This window comes from Paralichthys olivaceus, chromosome 15, assembly GCF_024713975.1.
Source record: "Paralichthys olivaceus isolate ysfri-2021 chromosome 15, ASM2471397v2, whole genome shotgun sequence".
Classification (NCBI taxonomy): Eukaryota; Metazoa; Chordata; class Actinopteri; order Pleuronectiformes; family Paralichthyidae; genus Paralichthys; species Paralichthys olivaceus.
This window is the reverse complement of record NC_091107.1, coordinates 207073-232500: the sequence shown is the minus strand read 5'-3', so window position 1 is coordinate 232500 and position 25428 is coordinate 207073. Positions and strand designations below refer to the sequence as shown.

Here is a 25428-nt window from a genome sequence, read left to right as displayed (position 1 = left end):
TCCCTCTCTCCCTCTCTCCCTCCCTCCGGCTGCTGTCTCTTCTCTTTGGCATCAATTTGCATGACAGTCCGCTGCTGCGCTTCAAAGGCAGCATCAAAGGATAAGAGTCAAACTGTAAAGTGACAGTAAAGAGACGAACATCGGTGACATATTATTATTATTCCCGTTATTATGTTATTATTATGTTATTATTATGTTATCATTATATTATAATGATAATCTGTTACTCAAAGAACAAGTTCATTCATCTATACAATCAAAAAAAAAACCTCAACATATAACAAGAGAAAAATAAAGTAAAATATCTTTCAAATAAAAACAAAAGTCTGAGAATAAATGAAGTAGAGGAATAAAGGAGTTAAAGAGAAAAACTTTTAAAGGATGAAAAACATTTTTCATTGAGCAATATTACAAAACTGAAACACCATTTATTAAAGAATGATATGTTTCATTACGTTGAGGAGGTTCATCAGGGATTTAAACCGACAACCCTCCAGCAGAAGCCCCCTCCTGACATCGGTTATCCGATTCCCCCTCTGCTGCCTCCTGGAGAGGAATTAGCGGCCTTTATGGATTTATTGGAGATTTATTGTTTTACACTGATGAGTATTTAGTTTAGTCTGCTGCAGTAAAATCACATAAACGCTACAATAATTCTCATTATACACACGACTATTGGTGTTTTCAACTGTTTGATAGATCTTAAATTGATGTTATATTGACATTGTACTTATATGGTATTCATCTTGTATTGATGCTGTATTTATGTTGTTTTCATATCATATTAATGTTGTGTTTGTTATATTCATAGTGTTTATGTTATATTTATGTAGTGTTTATATAGTATTTATATAGCGTTTATATAGTATGTATATTTTATTTATGTAGTGTTTATATAATATTTACTTAGCGTTTATATAGTATGTATATTTTATTTATGTAGTGTTTATATAGTATTTATATAGTGTTTATATAGTATTTATATAGCGTTTATATAGTATGTATATTTTATTTATGTAGTGTTTATATAGTATATATATAGCGTTTATATAGTATGTATTTTTTATTTATGTAGTGTTTATATAGTATGTATATTTTATTTATGTAGTGTTTATATAATATTTATGTAGCGTTTATATAGTATGTATATTTTATTTATGTAGTGTTTATATAGTATTTATATAGTGTTTATATAGTATTTATATAGCGTTTATATAGTATGTATATTTTATTTATGTAGTGTTTATATAGTATTTATGTAGCGTTTATATAGTATGTATATTTTATTTATGTAGTGTTTATATATTATTTATATTTTATTTATGTAGTGTTTATATATTATTTATATTTTATTTATGTAGTGTTTATATAGTATTTATGTACTGTTTATATAGTATTTATATTTTATTTATGTACTGTTTATATAGTATGTATATTTTATTTATGTAGCGTTTATATAGTATTTATATTTTATTTATGTATTGTTTATATAGTATTTATGTACTGTTTATATAGTATTTATATAGTATTTATGTACTGTTTATATAGTATGTATATAGTATTTATGTACTGTTTATATAGTATTTATATTTTATTTATGTACTGTTTATATAGTATGTATATTTTATTTATGTAGCGTTTATATAGTATTTATATTTTATTTATGTAGTGTTTATATATTATTTTTATTTTATTTATGTATTGTTTATATAGTATTTATGTACTGTTTATATAGTATTTATATTTTATTTATGTACTGTTTATATAGTATGTATATTTTATTTATGTAGTGTTTATATAGTATTTATATTTTATTTATGTATTGTTTATATAGTATTTATGTACTGTTTATATAGTATTTATATTTTATTTATGTACTGTTTATATAGTATTTATGTACTGTTTATATAGTATTTATATTTTATTTATGAACTGTTTATATAGTATTTATATTTTATTTATGTACTGTTTATATAGTATTTATGTACTGTTTATATAGCGTTTATATAGTATTTATGTAGTGTTTATACAGTATTTATATTTTATTTATGTACTGTTTATATAGTATTTATATTTTATGTATGTATTGTTTATATAGTATTTATGTAGTGTTTATACAGTATTTATATTTTATATATGTAGTGTTTATATAGTATTTATGTTATTTTATGTTGCATACTGTAAACAGCCTCTGTTTATCAAATATTTTTAATGAACAAAAATATTTTTCTCTTCACAATATAGTTAAATCTCGACCTGATATTTAGTTGCATGAAAGGCAACATTTATGTTATATATTAAATCAAAAATAACTTAATCAAAGTTAAAATAAACCAAAGATTTTTTGTTTGTTGTTTGTTTTGATGACGATCACAGCAGGTCAACCCCCCCACCCCCAAAGTGATTACAGAGATGATCTCTTTTGAAAAATAAATAAATAACACTCACGAAATGCAGCTTTTCATCATTAACATAATATTTGATTATGATTAATGACAGATTTTAATGATAATGATCAATGAAGCAGAAACTTAATTTCTATCTTTGGTTTTCCATTTGTAAAATTTTACTTTGTAAAACATTTTCTTCATTTATTCAAATTTAATATTATAATAAATGTACAACCTAAGTGCTATTAATATGTTTTGTATTTTATATTTATTATATTGAAATGTGTTATATTAACTCAATTGCTCACAGAGATGGAAGTTTATTAAAACATTTAAATACACACTGTGTGTAATTTGATGGTTTAATAAACGAAAAATAATTTATAGGGAGAATGTTGATGTTAAATCTGACTGCAGCCTCCAAATAAATGAAGAGCAGTAATAAAAACTACAAACATTTTGCTTGGAGATTTTGTGAGCTAGAAAAATAAAGTTGCATGAAATGGAAATAATCATCATGTACATCACATTTAGTTGAGTTGATGTTTTGAGTTTGAGTTTGATTTTCAGTTTCATTTATCGCTTATAAAATTTGAAGAAATGGAATAGAGCTCAAATGAGACAAGAAAAGGAAGAATGAAAAGCGAGATAAGGAGGATTGTGTGTGAACGTCCATCTTGTGTTTCCCTCTGTCACCTGTCTCCAGGTGAACCATTAACCCCGCTAACGGCCATAAAACTCCATTTTATGGAAGTTTTGATGATGACGGGGTCGTAAAGGTTGAAAACCTTTATGGCCTCGCTGCCTCTCGTTCTTCACCTTGACACAGTTTGTGTGAGAATAAGAAACATTGACATTTTAATCCTGAAAACACAAGCTGCTTCCTCTCCATTAGCCTAGCATACGCCGCTAACGGGTTGAGACGCAGCAGAAGTTTCACTTTTTAAAATGAATCAAAAACTGTTGATGAACACAAAACATCCGGTGTTAGCTTAGCATGGACCTTTAGCATCTCTTGAAAAAACATCAGTTATTTTCCTGAACCGAAATTAACTGAAATGATTTGATGTGTTTGAACACGTGATGATATTAGAACACGTGATGACATTAGAACATGTGATGATATTAGAACACGTGATGACATTAGAACATGTGATGACATTAGAACACGTGATGACATTAGAACACCTGATGACATTAGAACACGTGATGATATTAGAACAAGTGATGACATTAGAACACGTGATGATATTAGAACAAGTGATGACATTAGAACATGTGATGACATTAGAACATGTGATGATATTAGAACAAGTGATGACATTAGAACACGTGATGATATTAGAACAAGTGATGATATTAGAACACGTGATGATATTAGAACACGTGATGACATTAGAACACGTGATGACATTAGAACACGTGATGATATTAGAACACGTGATGACATTAGAACAAGTGATGACATTAGAACACGTGATGATATTAGAACAAGTGATGACATTAGAACATGTGATGACATTAGAACATGTGATGATATTAGAACAAGTGATGACATTAGAACACGTGATGATATTAGAACAAGTGATGATATTAGAACACGTGATGATATTAGAACACGTGATGACATTAGAACACGTGATGATATTAGAACACGTGATGACATTAGAACACGTGATGATATTAGAACAAGTGATGATATTAGAACACGTGATGATATTAGAACACGTGATGATAATAGAACACGTGATGACATTAGAACACGTGATGACATTAGAACACGTGATGATATTAGAACACGTGATGATATTAGAACACGTGATGACATTAGAACAAGTGATGACATTAGAACACGTGATGACATTAGAACAAGTGATGACATTAGAACACGTGATGACATTAGAACACGTGATGACATTAGAACAAGTGATGACATTAGAACAAGTGATGACATTAGAACACGTGATGATATTAGAACATGTGTGAATATTAGAACATGTGATGACATTAGAACACGTGATGACATTAGAACACGTGATGACATTAGAACACGTGATGATATTAGAACACGTGATGACATTAGAACACGTGATGACATTAGAACAAGTGATGACATTAGAACACGTGATGACATTAGAACACGTGATGACATTAGAACACGTGATGATATTAGAACACGTGATGACACTCAGAAAGAGGAAAACAACCAAAGAAACTTTATTAACAGGGAAATAAAATACAGCTGTTGCTTCTGTTTCCTAAACAAGCCTGTGAGTGGATCTGTATTTAGCATTTAAAGCTACTTCATGTTAGCGTAGTGCTACATTTACTATTTTAACATGGATTCAAACTGTTATTGATATTTATGATCATTTACCTGAAAAACAGCAATCGGAGCTATGATAGAAAAATGAGCTCGTAAAACTTTACTGCATTTAGTGTCAACATTTAAACACCATCTGTCGCTATGTGAAAACTAAACAAACACTCAAGTCATTGTAGCTCAAAGCTTCTGTGATAACGTTACCAACATATCTGAAATAACCACGACTCCACTCGTCACCTGAGAAAAAACATGGAATATTTAGTTCCAATGATTTCTAGTTACTGCATTATTCAATAATTCATGTAAAAACACATGTAGTATTATTATTATTATTATTCATAAGAATATGAAATCAGAATATAATGACTTCATGTAAAATAAGAAGAGTTTAATATTGATTGTATTAAATCGAGGTCAAGTTTATGAAAATGGAGAGTAAAGACTATAAGATACAGGATATAACACATAGAATGAATTAAAATACATATATTGTATATAAAAAGGTACAGAAGTAAAAAAAATGTATCTTACGTTTAATATTAAAATCAGTAAATAAATAAAACTACTGTGTGTGAGAGTTAATGCAGGTGACGACGTCAGTCGGTTTCTTGTTCTTCAGAAGAATTTAGTTTCCCTTCACAGGTCACTGCTGCCCCCTGGTGATCAGCTGAAATACAAGCTCTACTCATCACTGATAAAGAAGTAGTTCACTTACAGTTAGTTCAACTTAGTTCAACTTAGTTCAACTTAGTGACCTGTTGGTTTCTAACCTTCCACAGGAAGTCACAACACATCTGTCCTCACCCTGTGAGAGAAAGTGACGTCATGATGAGCAGCGGTTCAATCAATCAATCAAATGTATTGATATAGCACGGTATCACAACAAGCACTTGTCTCAGGGTGCTGCACAAAAGTCCAAGATCTTAAGAAACACAAAGTCCAACTTGTTCCACTCCGAGCAGGCATGAGCAGCAGTGGGGAGGAAAAACTCCCAGGTGGAAGAAACCTCCGGCAGAACCGGGCTTGGAGTGGACGGCCTCTGCCGGGACCTGTTGGAGTGATGGAGAAAGAACAAGTAATACAGGGGAGCAAAAGGAAATGAAGGGGGGGGGGTCTCCACATGGACGTTCACATGGATGTTGTTGCTGATTCACACAATCTGTTGTTTATATACGTCAGGACGGACACGTGAGCAGTTTGGTGCTTTACACTTTATTTTAACTTTGTCAGCACAACTGTTTTTACAGTAATTCACGTCTTGTGCAGTAACATTAGGTGGCGCTGTCATCAAAACTCGGAAGGAGTCCGAGTTTTCCTGAAACTCGGGTTCAGTCCCTCGAGATTCACTGAGTGGGAATCGAACGTCTAGTGTCTGAACCCGCAAAGCTCTCGGCTGTGTGGCCCGTGCACCGCATCCCGGCAGAGCTGCACGCTGTTCACTCATCAGACCTGAACCACGAGGAGGTTTTCAAACCTGAAGCTGAATGAAACCTGCTCTCCACGTTACAAACACAACAATTCAATCTACACAATAGAATCAATCGTCTCAACTGATCGAATACAATCAGAATCAGAATCACTTCTATTGCCAGAAATGTGAACACACGAGGAATTTGACTCCGGTTTTTCTTTGCTCTCTTAATACAAACAGTTAAAAAAATAAACAAACATAGAGATAAACAAGAACAAAGACAAAGACAAAAGCTATGTACATGTAAAAACAGCTCAATAGTTTGGTGCATAGTGCACGGATGAAATAATAAATATACAAATACAGTGTGCACAGTATATTGGCATGTACAGATATTTCACATAACACAGTGTTGTTTACATACCTGCATGTGATGTAAACAACACTGTCGAGCCGGCGTGTGCTTCAGTGCTTCCTGGTGACGTCACTCCCACGGGATTATGGGAGCTGTAGTCCCAGCTTCAGCCATGGGTTCGAGGCTCCTGTCTCCTGCAGCAATAGTTCCTGATTCCCATAGCAACCAAATTCTCTCAGGTAATCTGTTTTTTATTCTGGAAGCATCCAAATGTATGAATATAATATTTATATGCAGATATACATATGAGCAAACATGCTCATGAGGAATACTTCTCTGTGACAGGCCAGGATGTCTGCTCAGAAAACCATGGTTGGATTTTTGGAGAGTTCAGCGCCACCTAGTGTCTTCAGACCAAGTTAACCTGCAACACAAGAAGAGTCTCAACACTCTGCTGTCATTTCTGAACTCACCTCAATAAATAAACAGCTGCCATGTAAGGATGAGAGATAAAACAATAACATCATCGCAGCATCGAGGACGATTTACCAAATGTGCAACGCACACATCGACATCAGAGGGGGCTTGAGCCCCTCCCCTTAATCTGGGCTGTTTTATTTATTTATTTATTTATTTATGAATAAATTATTATAATATTGTACAGCCTCCCTGTCAACAAATATATTGATCAAATAAAAAATCCAAATATCAGGTGTCCTGACATGGACTCTGCATCGATGAGACGGAGACAGGACATAATGATTCATGTTGTTTTCAGTGATGTCCCGTCGGACAGACGCTCGTTAAAGGTCCGGTCTGTGTTTCCTCTTCTGACCTGCGCTCGCTTTACACTTTCACAATAAACGTTTATCCAGGAACATTATGAATTCAGCAGGTTTTTATAAAGATCAGTTCTACGTGATTAGAAAACATCGGAGGAGCAGAGTCACTTGTTGACCTGCGGAGTAATGCACCTCAGTGCAGTGGCGCTGCCAAGGGGGGCCAGAGGGACCGGAGGGGCCACGTTGATGCAGTAAAATATATAATATAGTTTGTCGTTTTAAGTCTTAGGTACAGCTCACAAGTCTAAACTGAATCAAAGTCAAATCAGTGTGAAGACCACCGTCATAGACTTACTGATATGATTTATGAATGGAAAACCTTATTTGGTAGATGACAGCACACTTGTTATAACAGTAACAGTCTATCGTACTTTTTAAAGCACTTTCTAAATAAAGAGAAAGTTCACATCTGACTGAATTTAATAACTAATATTGATTAACTGATGAAAACGCAGCCACGTGCAGTCGTTTATTGTGGCTGTGATCCATTGAATCAATGTTTCCGTTGATGCTATGATGATAAACCTAGTTTATACCAAAGAAAACCGTCTCTGTTGACTTTTGAACAATTACATGAGTGAGAGGGTAACAAATTACCGGAGATGTTAATATATATATATATATATATATATATATATATATATATATATATCTTTACTCAACTTTATGTTTTAAAACATTTAACCCTAATTCTTTTTTTATAAACAATAATGAGAAGTGCCTTTTCTCACTTGAGCCCCTGCCCCGCAAAATGTCTGTGCACGTCCCTGAAAACATTGTTTTGGGGGGTTACAAGTATTGTCTCATCACTCCCATCATATCTATGTGATCACTTCAAGGGAGTGAATAACAAACACCGACATGTTGTACTGCTGCGTGACGTGTGAATCTGAGTTATCTGACAGAAATTTGGTTCTGAAACTTTATTTCTATTTTCTATGTTTTTTTTTACATAGAACTTAAAAAACATTTAGACAAAGAGAACCATTACAAAATGAAATATTAAATGAATAAAAAGCGTCAGATGTGATTTAATAAAAGGCAGAAAATACTCGTTTAAAATAAAATGTAATTTAAGAACTTGTGACACATTTTATTTGTGTGACATAAAAAACATCAAGACCTAGAAAATGACAAGTGTTGGTCCGATCAGAAAGCACGTTTGTAACGTCTGACAGTTAGAGACAAGGACTGACGTCGCCACAAGGAGTCCTCCGCAACGGAGGGGAGGGTGTCGTCATGGCAACAATATGTTGAGATGCTGTTGACAAGTCTCGGTCGGGAGCTTCATCTGTGATCTAGGGTAGTTTCCCAGTGTTGGTGTCTTCATGGCGGCCCTACTGCATGATGGGTAAAGATGAGAGGTCAAAGGTCAGCCAAGGCGAGAGGTCAACATGTTCCAGAGGCAGCAGCAGCACAGAGCGGTGGAACAGGCTCTCAGGCACGAGTCCTCGCCGCCGCCGCCATCGTGGTCCTGCTGCTCCACCACAAACACTGACAGAGAGAGAGTGATGATGTCATCAGCGCCATCTTATGCACATCCATCAGTTCTTCACCGTGACTGTGGAGAGTTTGACCTTTGACCTACCTGTGTGTTTTGGCTGCGCTCCGTATGGCTTTGGGCCCCCTACATGCTGCGGGGCGTTGGGGGGCCCGCTCCAGTATCCCAGGTATCCAGGCTGAGTGATGAATGGCCCCATCGGCTCCGGGGGCCGAGAGTATGACTGATCTCCTCCGGCATAGTTCTGAGGAAAGGTCTGGAGACGAGACAACGCGGTCGTCATGGTAACAGTGATGGTCACGTGACAGGAGTCAATTAAAGTGACGAGTCTAAACTCCTTTAACTTTATAACCACAAAAATTATAAACTTAAGTTTAAAGTCAAAAAACAGGTTTGATCAAATTATACAAAATGTATAATAGTTATAGTAAATATTATAGTTTTTATTGGTAGTTAAACAAACAGTTTTCAGCTTTTGTACTAAATCATCACCTGTTTTTACTTTTAAAAATAAATGATCTCGATTAAAGGTCAGAATTGGTTCAGTCATGTGACGTTTGATGACGTGTTGTAAAAATAACGCTTCGAGGAGAAGTTCTAGTTTTGTTTAAAATGCGATAAATATGCCGGAATTTTTTGTTATTGAAATTACATTGTTGTCTGTCAGTGAGGGTGAGCAGTGCATTCTGGGTACCTGGTACGACGAGCTGGAGAAGGTGAGAGCTGGAAAGAAAAAACCAGAGTTCACATGATCGATTGATGATTCGATCACAGAATCAAACAAATAATATCAATATCATAATAAGAATAAATTAATTCATAACTTGTTTTTATTTTATATTAGAAAATGAAACCGTCATATTGAAACAATTAACTACGAATAATGAAATCCAAATATTTCCATCTTCTCCCCTCAGGTAGGCGCTACAGAGCACTGTACGGAAACAGTCACTCTGAACTCAAGTCAAACAGCATCAGGGACAATCACACGTGTATAAGTCACCTGTATATTAATATTTGTTCCAGCCTCTTTGTGGTATTTAATTCCATCATATCTGAAGTATTTAAATGTTCTGTCCCGTATGTGTTAATGGCAAATAAAGCACATTCTGATATTTTCATTACAAGAATTTACAAAAAAGTATTTTTAGAAAGAATATTGTAAAACCATTGATAAAAAATTACTTGTGGATAAAATGAATATGGTTATTTAAGTACTGAAAAATATATAATAATAAATGTTTATTTTATTTCTTAACCTGGAGGGGCCCCGGGGGCCAAGGGGCCCGAGGGGAAACAAGGTTGGTACGGAGGAGGCTGTTCTCTGCTCATCTGGACGGACGACAAGACACTAGAGAGAAAAGAAAACAGACGATAAAAAACAATTTATATTCTGATATTTGAATGAACCAGATTTTAAGGCTTTATATATGTTTATTTTTATATAATCAGGAGGTTTAACGCTAAGCGTCACGTTTTATTTTTACTTACTTTTCAAATTGAGTTTAGTGTTTTCTGTTAATAGTTTGGTCATTTTCAGGTGAAATGATTTCACTATGTATAAAGGTTGAGTCAGGGATCCATCTAATTCCTGGTCATCTGCCTTCATACCAGCTGTAATCTAATCACCTGGTTTCCATGACGACCACCGCGGAGACAGCAGAGATCTCGTGTTTTCCTAACAGACGTCGTTTGTCCTGAAACTGAAACGAAGTTTCTTCATCTGAATAAAATGTAAGTTTCTTTTGAAATAGTTTAGATATATAGACATACTTTATTCATCCCCGAGGGGACATTTATTTGTGCAGGATCATGTGACCTTGCAGACATGTTTATTTTTTTACATAAAAGAGCATACATGTAGGTAAAAGAGCATACATGTAGGATGATGAAACAATAGAGCTGCTTGAAAACAAACGTTCGTTACGTTGCGTAGAAACTTGAATCTGTAAATTATCAAATTAATGACATCATATAGAATAAAACTCTTCACACTCACATCATCGCTGATTCTAAAGCTTTTCTCCGAAAAACAGCAAAACGTACGAACTCTCACCTGCTGACATCACATTAGAAATGTTTTAACATTTTAAACAGATCAAATTGTTAAAAGAGCAGTAACTCACCCGAAGCTTCAGGAAGGTCAAGATCATACAACTCCTCTCTGTCTCTGTCTCTGTCTTCTGTCTTCTGTCTTCTGTCTCTCTGTCTCTCTCTCTCTCTCTCTCTCTGTCTCACGGTCTCTCTCTGTCTCTCTCTGTCTCTCTGTCTCTCTCTGTCTCTCTGTCTCTCTGTCTCTCTGTCTCTGTCTCTCTGTCTCTCTCTGTCTCTCTCTGTCTCTCTCTGTCGCTCTCTCTGTCTCTGTCAGAGTGCATGCAATTATCATCAACATCCTCGTTGAAACTATGAAACAATTCGGCAAAATATCTTCTATGAAGAAAGTGAAGCTTTAGCAGCGGGAGCTGAGCTCAGCCGAGAGCTTGTTTTCCCTGGGGGGTTGACCTGGAACAAAGAAGGTCTGAGATATCTGGGTGTTTATCTTGGGGATGAGACCTTGAATACAAACTGGGACAATGTTTTAGGAAAGGTAGAGGGGCGACTGAAAAAATAGAAGTGGCTTCTAACATGTCAAAATCAAATCAAATCAAATCAAAGTTTATTGTCACATGCACCAAATAACTTAGCGTCATCAGAGCAGTGAAATTCTTGTGACCTGGCAGGCAACATCTACGCAGTCTTTTAAAGGCCCCCTTATCATTGAAAGGCCCCTTATCATTAACAACCGGATGTCTTCCATGCTATGGCACAGACTGGCATGTGTGGACCTCCCAGCAGCTGGCCAGGATGCAGCGGTGCTGGTGGACTTCTTCTGGGGCCGTCTGCACTGGGTCCCACAGAACGTGCTGTACCTGTCAAAGGAGGAAGGTGGACAGGGCCTGGTTCACCTGGCCAGCAGGGATCGACTGCAGTCCATCCAAAGACTCCTCGTCGGACCTAAAGCCATCCTTAGTCGAGGTGGGGGACTGAACCGCTGTTCCTAATGAACCTGAGGGATCACAAAGCCAATCTCCCAAAGTTTTACTGTGTACTGATCACTGGGGGGGGGGGGGGGATGTTTAACAAACAAAGACAAAAATACAGTGTCTCCCTGACGTGGCTTTTAAAAGAGTCCATTGTTTTCGGCACCCGACTCAACACAGGCCGAGCAGCAGCTGTTTCGCTCAGCAGGGGTGGTTACCCTCAGACACGTGGTGGACGTATGTGGACCTCTGGGGAACAGGGTGGACAACAGAGACAGGAAGTGAAGGCAGTGTGTGTGACAAACCTCAGAGCAAGACTCAGACTCCAGTTCAGATTTTACAAACATGTCTCTGATCTGGAGTCTAAAAAGATCATCTGCACTGTGACCGATGATCAGCTGTGTTTTCTACACTTTACAACTGATGTCATTTTAATTATTTCTTTACATTAACACTTTATTTTAGAACCTACAGATTGTAACAATGAAAATAATGTAAATTCTTTTGTAAAGTGTTTTCAAAAAAAATCTCCGTCTCACAACAAACAATCGTGTTTTAATACTTTCATCTGTTTATTTTTTTCATGACATCATCAGATAGTTTGGTATCAGACTGTTTTTGCTGCAGTTTCTTGAAAGGAACACACCAGGGCTTCAACCAATCAGGAGGCAGCACGAGAGTCTGTGTCATGTCATGTCCGGTGTCACGCTAACGTCCAGGGTCACCCTAACGCCAGGGTCACGCTAAAGTCCAGGGTCACCCTAACGTCCAGGGTCACCCTAACGTCCAGGGTCACCCTAACGTCCAGGGTCACCCTAACGCCAGGGTCACCCTAACGCCAGGGTCACCCTAACGTCCAGGGTCACGCTAACGTCCAGGGTCACCCTAACGCCAGGGTCACGCTAACGTCCAGGGTCACGCTAACGTCCAGGGTCACGTTTCTAGGTTTAATGCTGTGTCTGAAATCACCCAGTCATTCACTAACCCGACAACAGATTCTTCAGACGTAATGAATCAACAGAAAAACATCACGTCTCCATATCTGCTCCTGTGATGTCATCAAGTGTCCACAAGCCCCGACATTTACCCTGAACTACAAACGAGGTCATTTACACCAAGTTTCAGGCCTAAATGTCCTCTGTGATCTCCTCGGAGCTGCGTTCACGCAGGGCACACCGGGAAACCGCACACACTCTTGCTAAAGGGCACGTGTCCGTTAGCGTTGCCACTTCAGGTATTGGACTTTTTAGGCTTAAAACTTGATGTAAATAACTTCGTTTGAAATTCAAGTTGAATTTGAATGTCGGGGCTTGTGGTGATGACATCACAGGAGCAGGATGGAGGCGTGTTGTTTTTGTCACCAGTTACTTTAGTTGTATTTGATTCTGTTTACCCCCCCATCATAGTGCTGAGGAGATGATGAGAGATTTTTCAGTGAACCATGTTGGCCCAATCCCATTTCACCCCCTCCACCACGAGTGCAATGCATGATTGTAGATATTGCTATTTTTCATGATGCATTATGGGAAATAATGAGTGTACTATATAGGGAATAAAAAATGTCACTACACATTCGGACAGTTCGGTGAGTGATTTCGGACACAGCCGCTGTGTCATGTTTCAGTTTAAATGTTTAATGAAGGTCACATGATCCTGAGTCGCAGTTTTGATCACGTGATGTTGGTGGTCGTCGTGTTGATGTTTCCTGGTCTGATCCACATCCTGGTCACCTGACGCTCCTGCTGTTCGTACCTGCAGGTTTGATTGTGCTCCAGCGACAGGTGAGAAAGTTCAGACACGTACGTTTCAGGTCCAATCACCTGGAGACAAGCGACTGTGGCGAGCGTCAGCATCACTGGTGATGTGAAGGCAAAAAATCAGCCAGTTGGACCACCAGAGCCATGACTTCAGCCAATCAGGTGTCGTTGCTGATCGTTTCCTCACCATCAGTGTCCTGGCAGACACACACCTCTGGCTCTGACGGTCCTACCCCTGTCCTTAGAACGTGGCGGTCTGTTTGTTGCGAAATGTTTCAAAAAATGCCATCATCCCCTTCCTCACGCTGCCGTTGCCCTTCGTTATCCTCTGTGTCATCATGGTGGAGCTGCTGCTGCTGCTATGGTATCTGGATGTGAGAGGAGCAAAGGCGGCGCCGTCCATGGAGTTGGCCCGTTTGACCTTTGATGGGTTTGCACGCCACGACTTGGACCTTGGAGGAGGAGTCTGAGCCACAAGACACTTCTGATACTGGACCTGACAGACAGGAAAAGAGCGACCAATCAGAGTCCAGTCTGATCTACAACTGAAGTGATGGAGAATCAAGAGAGACAGATAGGAGAGAGACAGACTGACAGGTGTCTCACCATACACGCAGCCTGAACAGCCTCAGAGATGATTCCTGCATCCGGTTCACACCAGAACACGTGACACTCGAATCGCTGCGTGCCACCGTCCACGATCACAGCAAAGGTGTGGCTGTCATGGCCAACGCCCAGAAAAGTAAGGAAGCGAACTTGACACTCCCAGACTGGCTCCTCCCCCTCCTGTTGGGATCAGAAAACAGATTAAAAACAGCTTTGACCCTTGACCTTTGACCTGTGTGATGTGACGGTACCTCGCCCCTCCACAGCGACAGGACGTTGTCAGTGACGTGGATCACCGTCGGTTCCCAGTCGTCTCTGTCTGTGGAGTTCATGATGCTCTCGATCGCCCTGTTCAACACCTCCATACCTGCAACACACATCAAACACTGTTCTCTCTGTTTCAGTCCTCGTGGATTTGGTGTGTGAGCGTGTGTGTGTGTGTGTGTGTGTGTTACCCATGGCTCTGGACACCGGCAGGTTTCCAATGTACTGGACGTCAAACTTCTGGACCTGCTGCTGCACAGCGTCCAGAAACTCAACTGAAACAATGACAGATCATCGATGAGGAACCAATCAGAGAACAGGTGACATCAGAGAACAGATGACGTCAGAGAGTAGGTGACATCACCTTGTCTGGGCAGATCTTCAGGTGAGATACTCTCCATGGTCAGAGAGCGAGATGGCCTCATCAGCGCCTTCTCTGACATCATCTGCAGACAAAGATACAGACTGTGAATAAAGATGGACGACACAACTAAACCTTCACAACCACTATCACGACTGCTCGCTGACTCCAAATGACGTCATCACCAAAAGATGCAGTATTTGAGATATTTTGGCTTCAATCAACAGGAAGTGGAGATGTGTCGTCCATCTTTAAGATCTAATGTATGTGAGCTACTAAAGTGTCGATACACTGTAAATCATAAAATTACTGGTTTAATCAGAACATTTAATTGTGTCCAACACGTTGCCCTCAACTGGAATCTGTGTTTACTGTCTGATGACCTAACATAGCATGCTAACACATCACGCTAAGCTAGGCGATGGTGGATGATTGACCAACCTTGGAGCACATCTGGTGCAGAGCTGTGGCGATGGCCTTGGCTGGAGCATCGCAGCGAAAGACGTGACACTTGAGCACACAGGTGTCCTTATCTCCCGCCACGAAGGCAAAGTCCCTGAACACACCACACACACACTCATGTCTCCATGACTTCAGAGGACATTACATTAGCTTTGTGAAGATGGTGTGTCCCTGTAAATACAACAAGTCCCCACAATGTGGATAACACACACGCACGCAGTGTGGTCATGTGATGAGCAGGTTCCATAAATGACCCTGACGTACGAGACAATGAAGACGTAAAGACGTTTACCTGTCCCTGCCCAGGTGAGGGGGGGCGTGTTCAAGAAACAGAGAGTGTCAGTGTTAGTGTAAACAAACATGTAAACACATATGTAAGCATACACACGCCAGAGAACACCCATTTAAACAACCACATGCATTTTTACACACATGTAATTACACATGTGTAAACAAACACACCACACATGCAAACAGCGAGAGAGAGAGACAGAGAGAGAGTAATAATTACCTCTGTATGATACACACCTTTTTTTAAATTGATATATAGTATAGTTTTAATTGATGTATAGTATTAATTGATGTATAGTATAGTTTTAATTGATGTATAGTTTTAATTGATGTATAGTTTTAATTAAGTTATAATTTATTATTTTGCTAAAATAATACATTGTTTTATATTATTGTATTATTATATTATAACGCTTTGGCAATATTGTAATACACAGTCATGCCAATAAAGTTTATTGAATTGAATTGAATTGGGAGAGAGAGAGAGAGAGGGAGAGAGAGAGAGAGAGAGAGAGAGAGAGAGAGAGAGAGACAGGTGGATTCACACTTTGTTTACCTGCCGTTGTTGCACCCCACCCCCCAGACACGGATGTTAATGATTGGCTGACAGTGGAGGGGGGTGTGGTCTAAAGGGTCCAACAGGGTCAGAGTGTCTTTCTTCAGAACCAGCATCATCTCCCGTCCCTGCAGACAGACGGGCAGAGACACAGAGACAGATGAAGAGACAGACAGGTAGAGATAGAGGCAGATAAAGAGACAGACAGGTAGAGACACAGACAGATAGAGAGACAGACAAGTAGAGAGATATACAGGTACAGAGAAACAAGTATAGACAGAAACAGGTAGAGACAGACGAGATCAGCAGATGTCTCACCTCCCCCCAGGCTCCTAGCCGGTCTCTCTGCACAGGGCTAGTGCAGTGAGACAGCTGCTGGATGACGTTACTGACAGCGAGACTGCTGCGACCGGGAGACAGGTCCTCCTCCTCCACCTGCAGCCAGCCCAGAGAACGCACCGCAAAACACTGAGAGACAGACAGGTGGAGAGAGAGAGACACAAACAGAGAGAGACTGGTTCAGGGCTCTGTACTATGAAGCAGGATGTGTGGTTATCAGGTTAACTTCTGGTTTAATTGAGGTTAACTTCTGGTTTAATTCAGGTTAACTTCTGGTTTAATTCAGGTTAACTTCAGGTTTAATTGAGGTTAACTTCAGGTTTAATTCAGGTTTAATTGAGGTTAACTTCAGGTTTAATTCAGAGTTTTCAGTCCTACGAAGCTTGTTCCCTTGTTATCGGGTAAATCACCATGGTAACTTATGCTGATCAGCTGACCTGCTCCAGGTTGGTTTGAAGATAAGAGATCAAACAGTGTAAAGCTCCGCCCACTGACCACTCCCTTCCTTTGAACCATGACATCATGTTCTTATCGTGGAGCTGCTGTGGATCGTTCCAGTCTCTGAGGAGGACCAGGGTCTTCAGAGACCCACAAGATCCTTTGAGATCCTGTGAGGAGTTTCTGAAAGATCTAGATTCTCCTCAGAGGATGAACCTTTGTCAGCTGCTGGAGCTTCAACAGAACCAACCTGACCCGTAGGAGCAAAGTACTCACAGTACCACAGACTGTCTACATGTACTTCACGTGTTACCTGTTCACTGTGGCTGATGATGAGCTCAACACAATCTACATTTTACATTTTACATTATACACAAGTCTTAACTTTAGTTTCTATAGTTCTTTATGGGTTTCTACTGATTTTCTTTAAGTATCTGACTTGTTTTCAAACCTCATTGTACGTGTGTGTACTGATGTCATTATACAGTTGAGATAGACTCACAGTGTTATGATATACAATAGATAAAAATATGAAAATCTTTACAGTATATTTGTGTTTTATTTCCTCCAGCTGAGCTTGAAGCCACCAGGGTTTCACCTGAGAGACTAAAACTGTCCCACACAGTGACGATACCTGTCAATGACGTGATGGAGACACAAATATGGAAAAACCATCAAGTGTTTAACACTGAATCATTCTAAATGACTGATAATTAGATTTTTTTTGTGGTCATACCTTGGAGTCAGGGTCGTGATTGGTCGGATAATCTTCATGACGCCATGACGACCTGAGAAAGAAGGATGTGTCTTATCATATAACAAATGTTTATATGTGTGTGTTTATTTCAGTGTGTGTGTGTGCACGTGTGTACCTGTCCTCAGGTGGTCTCTGCCCTCCAGCTTCTTCCTGCCGATACAAACACCACAGAAGAAGACATGAGCTAACCTGAGCTAGCTCAGCTCAGCTAACACAGGGGGGTTCTGACATCACGGTTGTGTTTGATATTTTAACATGTTCTAACCTGTGCGTCAAGAGGCTGGGGCATTCCAGTGAGGCTGGGGTGTTGCCACTGGGTGGCGCCGGTGGGAACGTGCCAGTAGTAGGTTCCTGTGGAGTCTTTGATGGTTCTCCAGCCGGAGGGAAGGTCCGGGTCCAGCAGCAGGTTCTGGTCGGTCCAGATGTTGTCTGCAGAGACACAAAACCAGAACCTCACCCTGATCAGTTCAAAATGAAACTGTTATCACTTCCTGTTGTCAGGAACTCAGTGATCTAGAAAATCTGTGAGTGGATCCTTGTGATCTGACAGGAAAGATTCTCCATGAAGTTCTGCTCAGTCTGATTCTTGGAGGTTTGTTGTTGATGACATCAGATATGATGTGTCAAATCAACATGTGTCTGACGTGGGTTCAGGTTGGACTCAAACAGGAAACGAGTGTGAGGAGAACCACTGCACAACCAGAACCAATCAGCCTGGACCATGTGATGACCATCATCTGCCTGTCAAACACAGTTCAGGGCATAAAAGAACAGGACAGCTTTCTCTAACATACGTGTTACAAACGTGTTACTAAACATTTTGTCTAGAAGCGTGGACTTTCACCTGAGGAGGGAACGAGTAATGAGACGGTAAGAGAAGAAAACAGGATGTGAATAATTGATGAAGCGTCAAAGACAAAACGCTGAATCAGCTGAGTGACAGACAGTGATATGATCGGAAGACGGGGGGGTGAGAAATCGAGTCATCAGTTCAGACACTGAGAAGCTAAACGTGGACGTTAATGAAGCGTTGACTCATCCTAATGTTAAACCTTGTTGAAGGTCACGACCTTTTCCTCCCACAGTTCTTCACTCTCACACGTTCTGAAGACAGAATCTCTTAACTGGACCAACCGAACACTGAAGACACTTCAGTTCAGTGTGAAACATGATCTCAAGGCTGTTTACTTATTCAGAATTCAAGTGATAAGACACCGACAGTTTCCACGATGAGCAGCTCTGACGACTGTGAGAAAAAACTCTTTCACTGGAAGAAAGAACCAGAGTCAGTGTGGACGACATCTGACTCCACCGGATGTTGAGCAAAGACAAATGGGGAAAAGACTTCCCACAATGCTACACTGTCACAGACACTCCGAGGACCCTAGCTTTATAAGCAGTCTTAACAAATGCTAACAATCCAGATACTAAAGAAAAACATCTAATCGTGACTCCATTACCACGGCTCCACGATCACTACACAGACTGCAAGTGACGTCCTCACCACAAGATGGCAGTGTTCAAATGTGAGATACTTTAACTTCTGGAGGAAGTGGAGACCTGTCGTTATCTTTATCTCCTGGTTACACTTGTCACCTTTGACCTCACTAACAACCTGTCAAAAAGTCATCTGACCACACCCCCACAGGCATCTCCTCAGATGAGTTTTTTTTTCATTTGTTAATTTAACAGCATTTTGCACAATGTTATCTTCGCAGGGTCCAGTTTGACCAATCACAGGTCAGAAAGATGTAACAACACTGAGCTCCACCCCCGTTAACGTACTTTTCAGCATCACATTCTTACATCAGTGTTTCTTTAGAACATCAGAACCCTGAGGTCTTACCATCGTAGTTCATTATGATAATGGCCAACATGTAATCCTTCCCCATCATGGCTCCGCCCTTGAACCTGTGTGTTCCAATCAGCTGATCGCACACACACACAGGCCCAGATAACGTTAAAGCCGCCTGCTGCTCTCTCTCTCTCCTTGTTTGTCTGTGTGTCTCAGTGTCTCTCGTCCTCCATCCGTCAGCACCATCAGTCGTCTTCTTCTCCTTTATCTATTCACCTTCTCTCTCCCCTCTCATTCGTCCTTGCTCTCCTCTCTCTCTGATGAAGGATGCTGTTGTCCTCCTCTCCCTCCCTCCCTCTCTCCTCCTCCTGCTGATGTCACCCTCCCTCTCTGCCTCGCTCGCCCTGCACTGTAAAAATATGACATTCAAATATGTTTTCACACAAACACACAGATTCTACAGTGAATTCAACAAACTGAGGTCTGATCTTTATTGATAAATCCATCATGTTAATGTCAGCACCCCCCCAGCTGTAACACAATGCATGCTGGTCCTAACACAATGCATGCTGGTCCTAACACAATGCATGCTGGTCCTTACACAATGCATGCTGGTCCTTACACAATGCATGCTGTTTAAAATTGTTGTCCGACTTCATCCAGCGCTGTTGGTCACGTGACCTTAAAACACAGCAGATGTTCTCTCGCTGCAGTCAGACAGATGTTGTCTGAACCTCTTACCTCATAATTAAAACAAGTCATTTTATGTGATTATATATATATATATATATGTATCGTATATTGTTCTTTGTTCAAAAACACAGGCATTTTAAAAACATCTGTTTCAGCTGCAACTAAAAAATGAAATTCTGTGAGATTGTTGTTTTCGTCTCTGATGCTACGAGAAGTAGAACGTGTTCGACTTGTGTTTTTTTTACGGATGACGTCAGAGGATGAGTCAGACTCAGTGGACGTGGACTTGGTCTGACTGTGTTGTGGATTTTCAGCAGAGGTGAACTGACGTGAACGTAACAACCACCTGAAGGTTTTCCCCTCTTATTTCTCGGCCTGGTTTGTGGACCGCTCTTCATGTGTTGATACCAAACTGCAGCTGCATGTCTTCTCATCGAGGCTCAGCCCCCCTCAAAGTCTCATCCTAGAACCGCCCCTGCTCTGACTCCACCACATGACGTCAGCAGGACATAGGCAGCCACGTGTCCCGGAAAACATGACAGGAAGTCAGACCAGTTCTCCTGCAGAGTAAAAGCCTAGAATTTACTATAATGAGCATTGTATACAAAGACACTGCAACCTGAAATTCTGTACATCAGCTATTATTATAACTATTTTGATAAATATATTATAAAGCAACACTTTGACACACACTCCAGATTCAGTTTCATTTGAGCTGCTTTTTCACACTTTCATTAAACTTGATATCGATCAAATATACATGTAATATAAAATATGTCATGACCCTATATAAGAATCAGTCTTATATATAGATATATCTAACGTAATCAAGGTATATATATATATATATATATATATATATATATATACCTTGATTACGTATATATATTTGATTACGCCACAACATCAAAATAAAAAATACCGATTCTTTTATTTTGAAATTAGAGCGGAGGTGAAAGTGGGAGAAGACAGCTCGATGTTCGCTCGACGTCTCTTCGTGTTTGTTAAAATATTAATTTAAACGCGAAGTTTCATTAAACCTGAACGTTGTTTAAACGTTAGCCGTTAGCTTCGCGTCCTCAGCGGAAGAAGACGGTGAATCCAACATGGAGGACATGTACGTGAAAGCAGGTGAGCCGCTGTTCATGACGCCACAACAGAGAGAATCGTTCATGGTCTGATGAAGTGGTGAACGATTCTTTCACTGTGACGCAGACACGAACTCAGACTTCGACACTTTGACGCAAAACGTTCAGTTTGTGTGAATAACTTCAAGTGTTGTGGATCCGTGGAGATTTGTTGACGTCATTAGAATGACTCATCAGACAGGAGGCAGGCCTGTAGAGATGACGGGGGGGGGGGTTAAAAACTGCATGTATAAATAAAAATGAGTGTAAAAAGAATTTCCTCCTTGGGATCAATAAAGTTTGTCTTCTTCTTAATCAGTGTGAGTCTAAATGAGTTTCTAGAGACACAGCAGCAGATGTTTGGTTCAGTTCATCTGGAACAGAAAATAAAGGTTTAAAAGAGATTCTGAAACTAAACTAAATGATCTGTTCTGTCATGTTGGTGTTAATATCACGTCTATAAAATAATCTATATGTGTGGATTGAACGTGGCTCATTACGCCACCTAGTGTTTCAAAGTGTCCTGGCTCTGACGATGCTAACGCAGAGTCGACAGATTGTGATGTCTGGATCAGGTGGAGTCACCACAAGCTTCAGCCTCTTAAAGTTCTCTAGCTGATCGACAGTGAAGGGAAGGTCACTAAGTTCTCATGGTTTATTATTGATATCATTATTTATTATATATTTGCTCTTATCCTGTTGTTTTCTTCCTCCATGTTTATTCATTACATGAATATGTGTAAATGAACATGTTTGTTTCATCATGTAAACGTGGTGGCGATTTATCGATTGATTGACAGATTGAATCTGCCTATGTGTTGCCAAGGTAACCAGGAGCGGGGCTGGAACGACCCCCCTCAGTTCTCCTATGGCCTTCAGATGGCCCGCGGACCACCGAGGAACCTCCTGAACAAGAGAGCAGCTCCACCTGTGTCAGGTGAAAAAAAACACACCTGTCTGTGCTATTCAGACTTTAAAGTGTAAAGCAATTTAAAATATATGTTCTGAGATCATCTCACCACAGACCAACGTGTTATCAACCACCCAAGCAAATTTGATCTGCAGGTGTATAAAAATAGGGTTCAAATTCTTGAAAAAATCACACAGCAGTCTGTTCACAGCTTATAGCTCAACCTCTTTTCACGTGTCGCTTACTGACGTGTACATGTGAGGAGACAAATGACTGACTTTGCTTTACACAGTCTTTAATGCTTCAAACATCCTGTCTCTGATCGTTCCCCAGGTTCAGGAGCTCCACCTCCTATGTATCCCTCCGCCAACCCTCTGGCTCCACCTCGGTGTGGCATAGCCCCACCCACTTTGCACACAGGTAAGAGCAGCAGTCGTCATGGCAGCAGAACATAATTTCATGCTTTTTAATTGTGATGTGACTCTGAACTCATCACAGCTCATCCTCCACCCGACTGCGTGGCATCGCCCCTTCCTCCGGCAGGACCAATGAGAAGCCAGAAAGAGGCTGGCAGTAGCCCATCAGAGAGTGTGCCTGATGTAGAGGTGGTGGTGCTGGTGTTGAGGCGAGCGCTAGCCGCCTGCAGACACACCGTCAGAGTGAGTTCAACCCTAACCATACTTCCATATACCTATGGCCTTTTTTAAAATAAGATTTTAAACAGAGTGCAGCTGGTGGTTCACAATATTATTCTCTCTGCGTCACCTCGGTCCCCCCACAGTCTCTCTTTGCCTTATCTACCCTCACATGCCGTCACCTTCCTCACACAGACATCTTGAATCCTACAGAGGATCTCATCACTTCAGGTCCACCACTGGTGTACATAGTTCAGGCCTAGTGTCGGTCACAGCAACTCATAAAGGTGGTTAGGATGTACAGGGACCAACTCTAACTATAACTAACTGTAACTATAACTAACTGTAACTATAATTAACTGTAGTGTAACTGTAACTATAATTAACATAATTAACTAACTGTAACTATAATTACTGTAGTGCTAACTAACTGTAACTATATTTAACTGTAACTATAATTAACTGTAAGTATAATTAACTGTAGTGTAACTGTAACTATAATTAACATAATTAACTAACTGTAACTATATTTAACTGTAACTATAATTACTGTAGTGCTAACTAACTGTAACTATAACTAACCGTTGTTTAACTGTAACTATAACTAACAAAATAACTAATTGTAACTGTAACTATACCTGTAATTATAACTAACATAACTTTAACCAACTCTAACTGCAACTATAACTAACTGTAAATATAACTAACTGTAGTGTAGCTGTAACTATAACTAACATAACTTTAACCAGCTGTTTAAGGTCAGGCTGTAAACCTGATCACCATCTGTGTGACCTTTGACCTGCAGGATCAGGTGTGTAATGATGTGGAAAAAAGGCTCCTCCTCCTGGAGGATGGTTGGAGATCAGGCCGACTGAGCCTTCCCGTCAGGAGACGCATGGACGCCCTGTCTCAAGGTTACCTGTCTCATCTCACCTTAGTGTGTCAGCACCTGTCTTTGTCCACCTGTCTGAACACTCACCTGTCTGTCTCTCAGAGTTGCAGTCGGGTCACTGGGACGCAGCTGATGAAATCCATCGCTCTCTGATGGTCGATCATGTGACTGAGGTCATTCAGTGGATGGTCGGCGTCAAACGAATCATTGCTGAGACACGAAATCTGAGTCCAGAACTCCTACGACTGCTTCTTTACCCTGCAGGGGTCCAGGAGCCTGTAGAACCAGTCCAGCAGCCTGCAGGACCAGTCCAGGAGCCTGTAGGACCAGTCCAGCAGCCTGTAGAACCAGTCCAGCAGCCTGTAGAACCAGTCCAGCAGCCTGCAGGACCAGTCCAGGAGCCTGTAGGACCAGTCCAGCAGCCTGCAGGACCAGTCCAGGAGCCTGCAGGACCAGTCCAGGAGCCTGTAGAACCAGTCCAGCAGCCTGCAGGACCAGTCCAGGAGCCTGTAGGACCAGTCCAGCAGCCTGCAGGACCAGTCCAGGAGCCTGCAGGACCAGTCCAGCAGCCCGTCTCTCATTCCTGACTCAACAGCAGGTTTCCTTAGTCTCTTGATAAACTTTGACTCTTTGAACCATCTCCAGGACCTGGTGGCAACAATCCTCACATTCACACTTCAGCAGAGGTTCAGCAGTTTGCTCAAGGAAACTTCAACAAGGATGGACGTATTGTTCAAAATGAAACCCTTCTGTTCCTGACTCTGCAATATGAACCATCAACATCTGGATTCTGGATCTTAGACTCTTTGACATTTTGGCTATTATTGGTGTCTGGACCACAGACTGTTAATAAAAACAGATGTAGACTCCAGGTCCAGAGAGTGAAGCCGATGTGAAGTGTCTGAAACCTGTCTTCTGTGTAGTGACCAGCAGGGGGCAACTCCTCTGGTAGTTTCTATAGAAGTCTATAGAAAATGAACTTCAGGGAACTTCAGAGTCTAAACTTTAAACTCTAAACTTTAGACTCTAAAGGTCAGAGTCCGAACTGTCTCAGCCTCTAGTCACCATGTTCTGCTCCTTGTTGTTTCCTCACTTCCTGTTGTATAAAGCTGTTTCCTGTGTGAGCTGCCTCCTGCTGCCATTCTTTGATCATGTTTCCTTATTGTTTCTGCTTCAGATTTACTGAAGAGTGCAATGTCCAAGACTTCTTCATGATTCACAGATAATAAATCCACCTTCACTGCTGTTTATTCCTCTGTGTGCTGGTATCCACATGAACATGAACACAATCTTCTCAAATGTCTCATTAAATCCAACTGTTGGATGAAAATAACTTTACTGACATTAATGCTGAACATGAATCTGTTCACAGAACAACTTCCTGGTTCCTAGCTCTTCACTGTGATGCTGCTGCCGTCGTTAGCATCTCCACCGTTTGAACTGACCAATGACCTGATCCTGATCACTGAAACTCTGAAGTCTGGTTTACTGAAACCAGAACCTGCTCTTCCTGTGATAGGATCTTTGGATCATCTGAATAAACTGGAACAAATGTTACAATCTCTACGTCCTTTTTCCAGAAAAAAGAAATCAGGCGACACTGAGGGAAACAGTTCAAATGATTGAAACTATTTGTTCAAATAGTTTCAATCATGGCGTCTCAGCTGTCAATCATGAGCCTGTTTTTATATCAACAATAA

General features: G+C 40.1%; 3 protein-coding genes across 7 annotated transcripts; 1 reads left to right on the top strand and 2 right to left on the bottom strand.

The window, feature by feature from the left end:
• Positions 1 to 8298: 8298 nt before the first annotated feature.
• Positions 8299 to 12248, bottom strand: LOC138413770 (cysteine-rich and transmembrane domain-containing protein 1-like). The gene is made up of 6 exons (XM_069539380.1): positions 10952 to 12248; positions 10455 to 10528; positions 10085 to 10176; positions 9520 to 9548; positions 8913 to 9081; positions 8299 to 8818 (listed from the first exon to the last, which is right to left on the bottom strand). Exons 1-6 carry the CDS (start codon positions 10976 to 10978, stop codon positions 8697 to 8699), a joined length of 513 nt encoding a protein of 170 aa, XP_069395481.1. The 5' UTR covers positions 10979 to 12248; the 3' UTR covers positions 8299 to 8696.
• A 145-nt stretch (positions 12249 to 12393) lies between these two features.
• On the bottom strand, positions 12394 to 19833 carry apbb3 (amyloid beta (A4) precursor protein-binding, family B, member 3). 4 transcript variants are annotated; one of them, XM_069539375.1, is made up of 14 exons: positions 19523 to 19833; positions 17942 to 18105; positions 17792 to 17826; positions 17656 to 17707; positions 17464 to 17553; positions 16461 to 16610; positions 16143 to 16270; positions 15588 to 15593; positions 15275 to 15389; positions 14837 to 14918; positions 14664 to 14747; positions 14460 to 14575; positions 14209 to 14388; positions 12394 to 14098 (listed from the first exon to the last, which is right to left on the bottom strand). In XM_069539375.1, the coding sequence occupies exons 1-14, from the start codon at positions 19569 to 19571 to the stop codon at positions 13844 to 13846; spliced, it is 1506 nt and encodes a 501-aa protein (XP_069395476.1). In that variant the 5' UTR covers positions 19572 to 19833; the 3' UTR covers positions 12394 to 13843. The 4 variants fall into 4 exon arrangements, with proteins under 4 accessions (XP_069395476.1, XP_069395477.1, XP_069395478.1 ...); XM_069539376.1 differs by lacking the exon at positions 15588 to 15593 and having other exon boundaries at positions 19523 to 19832; XM_069539377.1 differs by lacking the exon at positions 17464 to 17553 and having other exon boundaries at positions 19523 to 19832.
• Positions 19834 to 21082: 1249 nt separating this feature from the next.
• sra1 (steroid receptor RNA activator 1) lies at positions 21083 to 24973 on the top strand. 2 transcript variants are annotated; one of them, XM_020108527.2, is made up of 6 exons: positions 21083 to 21295; positions 22118 to 22228; positions 22535 to 22621; positions 22700 to 22860; positions 23642 to 23750; positions 23831 to 24973. In XM_020108527.2, exons 1-6 carry the CDS (start codon positions 21271 to 21273, stop codon positions 24313 to 24315), a joined length of 978 nt encoding a protein of 325 aa, XP_019964086.2. In that variant the 5' UTR covers positions 21083 to 21270; the 3' UTR covers positions 24316 to 24973. The 2 variants fall into 2 exon arrangements, with proteins under 2 accessions (XP_019964086.2, XP_019964087.2); XM_020108528.2 differs by having other exon boundaries at positions 21090 to 21281.
• Positions 24974 to 25428: the final 455 nt, after the last annotated feature.

Coding starts and splice junctions, on each gene's coding strand:
- LOC138413770 (XM_069539380.1), bottom strand. CDS start 10,978: ATGATCTTGACCTTCCTGAAGCTTCGG. Junction 9,549..10,084: donor GGCCCCCGGGGCCCCTCCAG/GTTAAGAAATAA, acceptor TTTTCTTTCCAG/CTCTCACCTTCTCCAGCTCG. Junction 8,819..8,912: donor AGCGCAGCCAAAACACACAG/GTAGGTCAAAGG, acceptor TCTCTCTGTCAG/TGTTTGTGGTGGAGCAGCAG.
- apbb3 (XM_069539375.1), bottom strand. CDS start 19,571: ATGATGGGGAAGGATTACATGTTGGCCATTATCATAATGAACTACGAT. Junction 14,919..15,274: donor TGCACCAGATGTGCTCCAAG/GTTGGTCAATCA, acceptor CTTTGTCTGCAG/ATGATGTCAGAGAAGGCGCT. Junction 14,748..14,836: donor TGAAGATCTGCCCAGACAAG/GTGATGTCACCT, acceptor TCATTGTTTCAG/TTGAGTTTCTGGACGCTGTG.
- sra1 (XM_020108527.2), top strand. CDS start 21,271: ATGGAGGACATGTACGTGAAAGCAG. Junction 22,229..22,534: donor AGCAGCTCCACCTGTGTCAG/GTGAAAAAAAAC, acceptor ATCGTTCCCCAG/GTTCAGGAGCTCCACCTCCT. Junction 22,622..22,699: donor CCCACCCACTTTGCACACAG/GTAAGAGCAGCA, acceptor AACTCATCACAG/CTCATCCTCCACCCGACTGC.